General features: G+C 43.7%; 1 protein-coding gene across 1 annotated transcript in view; it reads left to right on the top strand.

The window, feature by feature from the left end:
• The window catches only part of MGMT (O-6-methylguanine-DNA methyltransferase), a 129,743-nt gene that overhangs the window by 13,653 nt on the left and 104,065 nt on the right, over positions 1-12,025 (top strand). Inside the window, exon 3 of the mRNA XM_056495221.1 lies at positions 4,948-5,087. Coding sequence (XP_056351196.1) covers positions 4,948-5,087 — 140 coding nt within the window. The remainder of the gene's footprint in view (positions 1-4,947; positions 5,088-12,025) is intronic.

The following is a 12,025-nucleotide window of genomic DNA, read 5'->3' on the forward strand; positions in this document are numbered from 1 at the left end:
ATATTAAACTACTTTTAGTGTCAAACATCCAACAAACTCTTTCCTTCTTTCTTTCCTGCAGTTAAATTATTTGTAGTACATGAACCCTTTGTTCTTTTGGAACAGTAGCTTTTGTAAGTGCAAATATAGATAATTAATCAAGATATTAACAGGAGTAAATTTTTAGATTGTTCTGATTGCATGGATCCTGACTCTATTCACAGCCCTTAAGTCTTTCTCTGCTTTGAAACACTAAAAAATGGCTTTTTCCTCTAAAACAAGCCCCACAAGGTTGGAAAATCACCCTCCACCCTGCACTATATGTGCAGAAATTCATTACCTTTACTATTAATATCTTTTCCCATATTCTTTACGTACAATGGATTGTTTCCTTTTAAATAAACAGGCAGAACCCAGTAAAACAAATACAGGAAGTTTTAAACTACTAAGGAGATGTTGAGAGAACTGTAATTCAGTGAAATCCTTGGATGGGTGGCCCAGTGGCATGGGCAGCCTCAGTGGCAGAAGCTTTTTGACACTAAATCATTTTGCAGCCATTGGTTTATGATGGATTTTTACTTTGGCTGATGGGATTTGATAAGGATTTTGTTAGGTGGAGGATGCAGAATTACTGCATCAGGAAGGGTGGCTGAAATCAAGAAGCAAATTGCCAAACTCTGATGTATTCCCCTTAAATTTAAATCCAATATTTGAAGCTTTGATTGAATTTTAATTCAAAACTTGAATCAATAGCAAGCAGGTTTGAGATACTCAAAAGAAGGGCTCTCCAAGGGTTCAGGACTGGTGGTTTTTTCTCTAATGAGGATGAAGAAGCAGCTCCCCTGGCATTTCTTGATCATCCTCAAACTCAGCAAATGTCTGGAATTGCTTTTTTTTGGTGAGTCCCTGATGCTCTATGGCACCATCAGAGCAGGGCAGGTGTTTGTGGGCTGTAGCTCATTTTTGATGCAAATATCAGGACTTTGGTGGAGTTTTTAGGGTAAATGTGTGGAGAATGGGAAGTGATGAAGGTTTTAGGATAAATTTATGGAGAATGGGAAGTGATGAAGGTTTTAGGATAAATCTATGGAGAATGGGAAGTGATGAAGGTTTTAGGGTAAATTTATGAAGAATAGGATGTAAATGAACAAGGTGATGCTTGGTCACACCTCTGGTGGGGTGGTATCAACACCTCCAAGGGAATCACCTGCAGGCAGTGATTCTACTGGATTAATGCATTCAGAAATTCAGATTTTGTGGGTTAGGATTCCTGATTGGTGCAATCTGGGCTCCTCTGGCAGTGAGTTTCAGTGTTTGAAGGCAGTGTGTGGTCCCTCCTGGCCCAGCATGGAGCAGCTTGTGTGGGAAACCTCCTGTGGCACCTGGGTGGGTTCTTCACTTCCCCACAAGTGACTTCTGTGCAGTGGAAGAACTAAACAGAGCATTTCCAAACCTGCAGCAGTGGCCTGGCTAGAGATGGTGGAAGTGGGACCATTCTGGGGTCTGAGAGAAGGCAAGGGAGCAGAGGAAAGAACTGCAATGCAATTTCCTGCTGTTGGTTTTATTTCCATCACACAAAGCTCAATCAACACTTGGTTAATCTCAAAAGGATCAAGAGACCCCTTTCTTGGAGGAGCTGGGACATCTCCCTGATTAATGCAGGGCTCTCTTGGTTTAAAAAAATCCAATTGCAGGATGTGTGTGGCCAGCTGAATATGTTATTTTTGCTTTGATTCTCAGAAATATTGGAGGGGAAAAGAAAAAAAAATCATGAGGACTTCCATGCTGTAGCCTAATGGAAATCCCCTGTTAAATCAGATGCAGAGGGGATTATTGTTAATATTTTTGATATTGGTGTGGTGGGTTTATATTGTAAAAGCAGAGTGAAGGAAATGGAAAAACCTGTGGAGGGCAGATCCATCAGAGATAGGATAGGGCTCTGATGGGAAGGATTCAGTTCTCCATAATACTAGAAAGAAAAACAGGGTTTGCTCTCTGGACTTTTCTGGAAAACTCAGATGGTTTTCTGGGAGAACATGGAGCATGGAAATGCTTTGGTACAGATTTTATTTTTTTAAGCCTTGTTGATTCTCAAGATTTCTCTGCCGTCTTTTATTTCTCTGTTCATCATTGTGGGTATAAATTGGGTTCTAGGATGTCAGGCCAGTGTCCAGTGGAAATTTTGGGGGTGTTAGGAGCAACAGAACATAAAAATATTTGAATTATTTACTAATAGTAGTGGGAAAGCTGCTTAAAGCAAATTTAAATAAAATTACAGTCTTGCAGTTTGCTGTACTTAGCAGTTGGGTGAGGTTAACTTCAAAATGCTGCACTTAGGATTTTATTTCTTTGGGAAAACTCCAGAGGTTGGCAGGAGATGTTTCATCTCTAAAAACCATCTTTTTTTCTAAGATCAAAACTACAAGATATTTTGTCACAGATTTGTAGGTACTGCAGGGGAAGGGGGGAATGAAGGTGGAGATGATGCAGGAGCTGATCAGAATTCTTCATAAATTTTTCATGAATCATGGAAGTTTTGTTTTGGAAGGGACCTTCAATCCCCCCAGTGCCCCCCCTGCCGTGGCAGGGACACCTCCCACTGTCCCAGTGTCCAAGCCCAGTGTCCAGCCCCTGCCAGGGACCCAGGGGCAGTGTCCAGCCAGCACCAGCACCACCAGACCATGTCCTGAAGGGCCACCTCCTCCTGTTCTTAGAACACTTCCAGGGATGGTGACTCCACCACTTCCCTTGTCAGCCTTTTCCAATGCTTGACAACTTTTTTTGAGGAAATTTCTCTTTCTAGCCAGCCTAAAAGCCAAGATTAGTATCTGGACAGAGGAGTGTGCATTGTGCTTCAGTCAGTGACCTTCATCCTGACCCAGCTGCATGTGGCTGTGGACTGATGTCCTGCAGCTTCATTCTTTTATAAAATAAACCTCCTAAGTGTTGCTGCCTGGTGAATATGATAAACAAGGCTGCAAATAGGAGTTGCAGTCACTCAGGGTTTCATCTATAAAGCTTAGTTCAACGTGGAGAGAGCTCAGAGGGTTATTGATAGTTCTCTGCTGCTCCCTCATCCTGGCTTTTGTCTGGGGGAAATCTGATCCTGGAGTTGTCACAGTGCTGGGGCACGTGGGGTGAGGTTCAGTGCATCTGGTTCAGGGCTGTCACACCAATAAACATGAAGAATGTCTGCTGCTTTGCCACATATGTAAACTTCTGCTGCTTGTTTGCTGACTCCTGCAATGAGATGAACTTCCAGAGATGTTCTCCCACATCCTCGAGGAGGGAGAAGGGAAAAGTTGCTTGGAAAGGAGTTTCTTTGTGGTGCCACCAAACATTTGATTATTTAGCAGTTGGGGTTGCAGTCAAAGTAAATAAACCTCAGGGAACCTGCAGTTGCTGAACTTCTGCAGGCTGAGTGAGGTTGCTCTGGTTGCTGCCTGTCTGTAATGGAGGAATTGTGTAAGAGCTTCCCAAAATTCGGGGCTTTAGGTTTACTTTTGCTCTAGTTATGCAAAGCTGTCAGCTTGATGGTTTTTCTGCTCTCTCACTCTGATTATATTACTCACAGATGTGACTTCATTCCACAGCACTTAATAATGGGATTTGAAAAGGTTCTCTTATTTGGAAAACAGCTAATTATTGTACAGCTGTGAGCAGTGGGCAGCTCTAAGTCACCCTGCAAGGACCTTCCTGGCTCCTGCTGCAGCCCTGCTCTGTCCTTCATGGAATCCCAGCATGGCTTGGCTTGGAAGGGCTCTTAAACTTCATTTCATCCCATCCCCTGCCATGGGCAGGGACACCTCCCACTGCACCAGGTTGCTCCAAGCCCTTGAACACAGGGAAGTAAATGAAATAAATCCAAGAAATTTGTTGGTCTCTCAGCATTGCAGGAAAACCTCCTGAAGTTCAACAGGTCAAGGTCCTGCACCTGGAGGGACAGGACACTGGAATGGCTTCCCAGAGGGCAGGTTAGATGGGATTTTGGGAAGGAATTCCTCTCTGGAGGGTGGGCAGGCCCTGGCACAGCTGTGGCTGCCCCTGGATCCCTGGCAGTGCCCAAGGCCAGGCTGGACACTGGGCTGGAGCACTGGGACAGTGGGAGGTGTGGAATTAAGTGGTTTTAAAGTTCCCTCCATCCCAAACAGTTGTAGGAACCTTTTATTCTGTGTTTGCTGATGGAGTTACCTTGTGCTGCCTCACAATTTCTCAATTGTTCACTTTTTTCCAGTTTCACATGAGTTGAGCTCTTTGGAGCACAGGATTTTTTTCCTTTGGTGTCTGGGTGGCTGCAGTGGACACACTGGGGTGTTCTGTCCTGTCCTCCTGCAGTGATGGTACAAACCAAGCTGTGAATACAACCCACACATCCAGACTGGGCTGGTTTTTTAGCCAAGATGAATTTGACAAGTCTGTTATTGTTGGTCTTGTCCAATATTGAGAAATACTTGGCAGCTGTTCCCAGCTACATCCTATCAGTAATCGTAAAACCAGACTGGTAACAATGGGAATAAAAATATGCTTCTTCTCCTAAGGAATGATTGATTTTTTCATATGTTTTCTTTTCCAGCAGACATATTCTATTTGTGTTCCAGCTGTTATTTGCATAACACTGCTGCTCTAAACCACTGAATCTACTTTGTTGTCACAACAATCCTGTTTTAAATAAGTGCCACAACACATCAGATTTTAGCTGATAAACCAGCCATGAAACTGCTTCCATTTCACATTTTTATGAAGATCACTATGCTGCTAGTTAATGTTTTTTTTTTTGAGACTTTGATTTAGGTGCTGACTTCTGAGGATGGATCATTTTAAGTTGGAATTTTGAAAGTGAATGCCGTAGTTGAGGAAACTTGAAATTCACTGTTTTCTTGCTTTTCTCAAATTGCTTTTGAAAACTACTCAAAGCTGTTCCTTGGTGAAAATTCCTGCAGTTAAAGAGGGTTTTATTTCCTTGAACAGGTGAATTCCAAGCAGGGAGGATCTCCCTGCAAGGAGAGCCACGTGGTTCTGCTCAGCCCCGTGGGAAGGATCGAGATTTCGGGCTGTGAAATGGGTGTACATGAAATCAAACTTCCCAAAGTGAGCCTGCTGCCAGCTGGGTGAGTTCATGTCCTATTGATCCTGTGCAGATTGCCCAGAGGATCTGAGAGCACATTCTTTTTGCTAATCATACTGGGAGGAGGCTCTTGTGCCCTTAAGGGCTCCAAAACACATCAACTCCTTTGCTGCCTCAAAAATATTATCAAACATTTTAAACCAGAAGTGGTTTTAGTCTAAGTTTTGAAAGCATCTCCTGCCTCCCTTAATTTTTGGCACACACAGAAATGTCGCTGAGGGTAAAATCTCCTTGCACACCTCACAAATCTTGCAGACCTACATTTATTTTTTTATTTTTATATATAGATCCAGGCTCCAGGTAGGTGCAGGAATGACTGATTGGTTTAATTACTGTGTAGTGCTTGTGAGAGCTTGAGCTGTTTTCCAGAGCTGTAATGTCTTCTGGAGTTTGGAACAGATCTCATGGGCAGTGGAGATGATGCCTCAAATCCAGGCCTGGCTGAGGAGGCACCAGTGCATTTCCCTGTTTGTTGTAACTTGTGTTCAGTCTGCTGGAGTCCATCTGTCCTGCCCACATCTTGGATTTTTTTCCTTATTTCTGAGGAAATGTTAAGTGACATTTTTAGAAGGAATGTTGATTTAATTCAGAATTAGATACTGAATTTCTATGCCAAATTTTTTTGCCAAAATCAAGACTTCTTAGACTTTCTCAGACTCCTCTAAGACTGGATTTTCAGCTGGGTTTGGTAATTAAATTCCACTTTTCCACAGTCTACTACATCGATGCTCCCACTGACAAGACAAACAGGTTTGGCTTCTTTTCTCAACACTGTCTTTTTTTCATCCTGTGTTTGCTTCTGAAATTCTCCATGGATTTGTAGCATGCCTGTTTTCCTATTTTATTCCTTGTAACTGAAATGGGTGTAAAATTAATCAGGAATATGGAGCATAATGTGTGTTCTGGTTGAAATAGGATTTTGCCTCCCATGCGAAAACTCTGAAGCCTCTGGATTTCACAGTTTTGCCAACTCCAGTGATATGGAAATAACTGCTTCACTTTCTTCAGATTCTGCTTTATGGGCTGGGTTTCTGCTGATGAGGAATGGAAATAAATGGGTATTTAGGATCAAGCTGAAACTTGGCTTTGCTGCAGAGCAAACTCTGCTGGAGAGCAGCCCAGGGGATGAGGATCTTCACCCTGTGAAGGGCAAATGTCAGTGAGTGGAATAAGAGCAGGAAGAACATCTGGGGGCTCTCAGAGCCATTTGTAGGGATGGGTGCTGCTCTTTTACCAGAACATCTGGTAAAAAAATCTGGTTTTGTTTTACCAGGACACCTGGTTTATTCACCTGTAGCATGGCCACGTTCATGATCTTGTTCTTCAGCAGATCCTTTTCCTAAATTTTAATTTTCACCTGTTCTAGATCTTCACTTTTCCCAGTGGTGAGCTGACTTCACTTCATCTTGAGGCATTAGTGGCATCTTGGTAACTCTTAACCTCACAGGCTGCATGATTTATGTGCAAAAATTGTTACATTAGAGGGTCTTATCACTCAGGAATAACTCTGAAGTTAAAGGCAACAAGAGTATTTTTATGATTACTTCAGGAATTTAAAACTGAAGAAGAAAGGTGGGACTTCCTTTTGTCTTTAGCACTGATAAAGTTCTAAAAATTTTAAAGCCATCTGTAAATGTTTGTGCTGAAGTATAACATTTAATCTCTTCTACTCATCGCTAGTGAAGAGTTGTTAAATCTGCCCTCATTATTTTCGACAGAATAAAATAAAAACAAAGCAGTGCCTGGTGTTTCTCCTAACTGGCTAATAAACACCATGGCAAGAACATTGGGTGGAAAAAAAAACAAACATAAGAAACATAAAAATTGATTTTAATGGACCCCTGTCAGAGAGAACCATAATGAGCACAAGTCTGGTAATAAATATTGGTATTCTGCTCCACCGTGCTTGGGACTTCTCATGTGGAATTGCATGGAACAATCAATAGAGATTTTAGGGTTTTTTAACAACAAAAATAAGTAAACCTTTGAAATATATAAATACTTAAGACTTGCAATCTGTCAGACAAAGCTGGTAGTTGTAGAAAAATCTGATAAGAGCCCCTGGTTAATGGCATAATCGCTTTGTGGAGATCTCGCTCTGTTTTACAGCTTGTAAAATGCTGTGCAATTAATCACCTGAGATTACAACCTCCTCACTGATGGCTCTCCTTAAAACTTAAGAACACAGACTATAATGGAGCCTAAAAGGAGAAGCAACAAAGTAAAACCCGGGTTCAGTATGCTTGAAAGAAATTGATCTATTAATGAGATGAAACTAATTGTAATAACCTGAGGTTATTCTGCTCCTCGGGAATCTGGCAGGGTTTAAAAGTCCAGACACATCACAGAGGGATGGTTTCTTTTGGAGAGGAGGCAACTTTATCCAGGCTTTTGGAATTCATGATGTGCATCCCATCCCTGGAGCTGGATGGGGCTTGGAGCACTGGGACAGTGGGAGGTGTCCCTGCCATGGCAGGGGTGGCACTGGGGGGATTTAAGGGCCCCAAACCATCTGGGATTCTGTGATAAGGATGCCCTGATTCAAACAGGTCCCTGAAAGTTTGACATCTTAATCTGAACAAGTCTATCTGTTTCTAAGAACTTCAGCTTCACAGTTCATATTTTAAAATACCTTTAAATGTCTATAAGCTGTTTGTGTGTATGTGTATATATATATATGTATGTATGTATATATATACATATATATATATGTGTATATACATATGTATATGTATCTATGTATGTATGTATAAAATGTATATTATTGTGTATAATGTACAATAATAGTATATATGTGTTTTGCTAGTATATGTGTATATATAATATATATGTTATACATATTACTGTCTTTGAGTAGATGCCAATCTAATGATCACTTTGATTGATATTCCTTCAACATCCCCACCTGAAATATTACACATGAGCACTTCTTGCTCATCTCCAAAAGAAAAACTCCATTTCTTTTACTGTTATTTTACTTCCCAGTATCTTCAGCAGCTTTGGAGTTTCAGAATTAGTTTTTTTGTTGTTCTGCTGTCAGCTGTGGTGGTCCCACACCGGGATGATTCTGTTTTGAGAAGTTTTGTCTCATTCCAGAGGTGCAGGAGTGAATTTTCCCCTTGGTGAGCAGGAGATCCCACTCCAAACTTCCATGGGCAGTAACACAAGCCATGGCTTTCCCTCTGCTGAATATTTACAGCACAAAGTCCTTTGGAAATGTGGGCTGCTGACTTGGCATTGGGATGGCAGCAGGGTGCAGTTTCTCCCAGTGTTACAAAAATCCAGATTCTCTCAGGAATTCCCATTTCCCTGGGGAAAACCCAGCCTGGTTTTCCCAGCTCCCTGCCAGGTCAGCGTGGGGCAGGGCTTGTCTGGGCTGCACATGAGCTGGGGCAGGGAAGTGCTGGGGGAACTGGAGGATTTTAGTAAAAGGTATGTAGTGGAACATGTTTTGAGGAAGACAAATCAGCATTTAGTGTGTGGTTAGAAAATTCTGGTGGGCACATGGCGAGATGGCCACCATCATCCTACTGAGGAGTGTGTGTGACATGAGAGTTAAATTTGTCATCTGAAAGGTGGGCACAGGTCCCAGGTGATGCCTGTAGCCCTGGTGTGGAATATCATTTATTCACCCTGGGGTTTGAGGATGCCACCATGGGTTAAGTGTTCACTGAAAAGCTCAGCTGAACAGCTGTGACCTGTCACTGCCAAGGTGACATCCCCCAGGATGGGGCTGATTTGGGGACAGCCCTTCCTGGCTCTGGGGCTGCTGGGGTGTGGGGCCAGCTGGAGCTTGCCAGAGGAGCCTGAGCTCCCATCTCCTGCAGGAGCTTCTCTTGCAGCTCTGCTCCTCCTCTCTGGGCTGGGGAGTTGGGTGTTTGATGGTGTGAACCTGAATTTGGGCAGCCTGACTTGCTGCACTCTTGAATGGTCAAACCCTGCATTTTCCTGGAGCTGTAGGGACACACCCAGACTTCCCTTGGGCTCTTCCAGGAGCAGTGTGACCTCATCTGCCTTCTGTGTTCCCTGCAGGTGATTTGCAGTTGCCTGAGTGTTTCATTTCCCTCCATCTTTCCGAGGGGGGTCAGAGGAGGAGGAACAAGGAGCCAGTTTGGCCCTTCTTGTATTACCAATCTGCCTCAAGCTCTCAGGGTGACTCTGCAGTGCAAGAGGTTCACCAGGGTTTCAGTCAGTCTCTCTCTGTCACTGCAGCATCATCAGAAGCTCTGCAGGATCTCAGGTGAAGCAGGTTTCCAGCTGTTGGAGATGGAAGGAGAATCTCAGGTGTGTGCAGGGGGGCAGGGAGTCTGGTGAGAGCCTAGAACAGTAACTTGGAGAGGTGTGAAGCACTCTGTTCATCTCTGAGGTATTTAATCATAGCCAGTGCTGATGGTTTAAATGTCAACTTTGCTAACTGTTTCATTCCTCATACTGTAAAATTTACTGGGAGTGATATCTCACTTTGATGCCACAAGTGGGAGGCATTTGGGACAGTGCCACCCTCCTGTTTTTCCACTGAGCATCTGCCAAGCCTAAGAAACTTAGTGGAGCTCAGGGGCACAGTAAAAACCCACAGAGGAGGCAGAGGTGGGACTGCTCTGCTGCTTGGAGTGGATTCCTGGTTTCCCATGAACACCTGATGTGATTATGTGAGCAGAGGATTATTGGCAGTATGGCTTGGAAGAGGCTTCTCTCTTCCTCATTCAGTTCTTCCTTGATTGTTGTGTAACAACAGAGATTTGTTTGAAAGGTACAGGATAAAACCTGAATGAGCCAGAGAATATGTTTGGGGTAAAGAAGTTCATGGGTTTGGGATGAGATCCAAATGGAGAGAGGGAGCAGGAAAGGGGATGGAGCTGGGGAAGGGGCTGGAGCCCCAGGAGGGGCTGAGGGAGCTGGGAAAGGGCTCAGCCTGGAGAAAAGGAGGCTCAGGGGAACCTTGGGGCTCTGCACAGCTCCCTGACAGGAGGGGACAGCCGGGGAGATTTGGGATCTGCAACAGGGAACAGAGACAGGAGCAGAGGGAACAGCCTCAGGTTACACCAAAGGAGGTGGAGATTGGAAATTAGGATAAAAGTTTTCATGGAAAGATTGTAAAGTTTTGGAGTAGGCTGCCCAGGGAGGTGCTGGAATCACCATCCCTGGGTGGGTTCAAGCATGATTGGTGGTGCATGGTTGAGGACATGGTTGGATTTGATATCCTGGAGGTCTTCTCCAATCTTAGTAATTCCACAGTTCTGTGTTAAAACACCAGGGAGTGTGGACAAATCCAGCAACCACTGCCACCTGTTCTTTACCTGTGGGTTCCCAGATCCTTCAAGGCCCTGCTTTGGCTCAGAGACACCTGGTTCTGGGTGAGATTTTAGCCTTTTCACCCCTCCCAGTGCTGACAACACTGGGTTTCCTACTGATGAGCCAAGTGAGAGCCTGTTTGTGGTGCCTGTGTGGAGCAATCACCAGAAGATCACTCTTCCATCAGTGTTCCTCTATCAAAACTTTTCATTTCCAAATATCTTTTAACTTGTCACACAAAGCTCTCACAAACCTCATTGAGTTTTCTGCCACTTGTCTTGGAAACAAAACATGCAGATGCCTGGGTAATGGGGAGATGATGCTTGTTACTTCAAATTACTTCAAAACAACAGGAAAGTATATTTTAAAAAATAGGAAAGAAAGGAAAAAAGAAATATTACCTTCTCTGGTAGAAGTCTCTACAAATATCCAGGCATCAATCTTTATTTCAGCAGATTCAATGGATGTGGCAGGAAGAGTTATTATATAGCATAGTCCTCCTTTTATTAAAAATAAACTGGGCTAGGGTTTTTCATAGTTTCTTGTGGAGATGATACAGATTGTTTATGCTGCATCAAGCTAAGAAAACTTTTTATTGGAAGTGGTGTTTCCAAAACTTAAACAAAATAACTTTCTGCATGTTTTAGAGTTTAGCCTGACATGTAGTACAGCTCAGAAATGTGGTTTCACATGGTTTTAGAAATGGTTTATGGGCAAAGTTTTACTGTCAGGTCTGGCTGGTGAATTTAATTCTGCATGATTAGCAAAACCCACGTTCCTCTCTCACTGAAGCTGAAGTGAATCCTGAGCAACTCCTCTGTAATCAATACTAGACTTTAGCTGTGTTATTTTCCCTGACAGCACGGCTGCATTTCTATTATCTGTCAAAGGCAGCACTGCAAGATTCAAATAGGAGTGGGTTTTGCAAGTCTTCAGTTGTGGTTTTCTCCTGAAATCGTGGCAGAGAAGCCTTTGAAGGCTCTGTGCAAAATAATAAAATAAAAGCACAGATTTTTTTGGTGGAAGAGAAGCTGGACATGAGCTGGCCACATTCACTCACAAGAAAAAGATGGAGAGAGGCTGGGGACAAGGGATGCAGGGACAAGACACAAGGAATGGCTCCCACTGCCAGAGGGCAGGGCTGGGTGGGATTTTGGGCAGGAATTGTTCCCTGGCAGGGTGAGGAGGAGCTGGGATGGAATTCCCAGGTTTGCTGTGGCTGCCCCTGGATCCCTGGCAGTGCCAAGGCCAGGCTGGCATTGGGGTTGGACACTGGGACAGTGGGAGGTGTCCCTGCCATGGCACTGGGTGGGGTTTGAGGTCCTTTCCAACCCAAACCATGTGGGATCCCACGAACCCCTGCAATGCTGGTTCTCCTCAAGCCCTGCACGTTGCTCCCATCACAGCATCTCCAGGTTGCTCTCACAGACTCCTGTCAGTAAAACACTTGTGTGGCTCAGTTCTTTCTCAAGGAGAGCTGCAGGAAGGATTCCTGATGTGTCTGTGCTCACACCCTTCTGTTTTATCCCAAAACACCTCTGTGTTTATCTATGCACTAGATTTTTTTTTTTTGAGGACCACAGAAGTCAGGGAGGAAACCCAAGATGAAGAGTTGCAATATTCCAAACC

Source organism: Oenanthe melanoleuca, chromosome 6, assembly GCF_029582105.1.
Source record: "Oenanthe melanoleuca isolate GR-GAL-2019-014 chromosome 6, OMel1.0, whole genome shotgun sequence".
Classification (NCBI taxonomy): Eukaryota; Metazoa; Chordata; class Aves; order Passeriformes; family Muscicapidae; genus Oenanthe; species Oenanthe melanoleuca.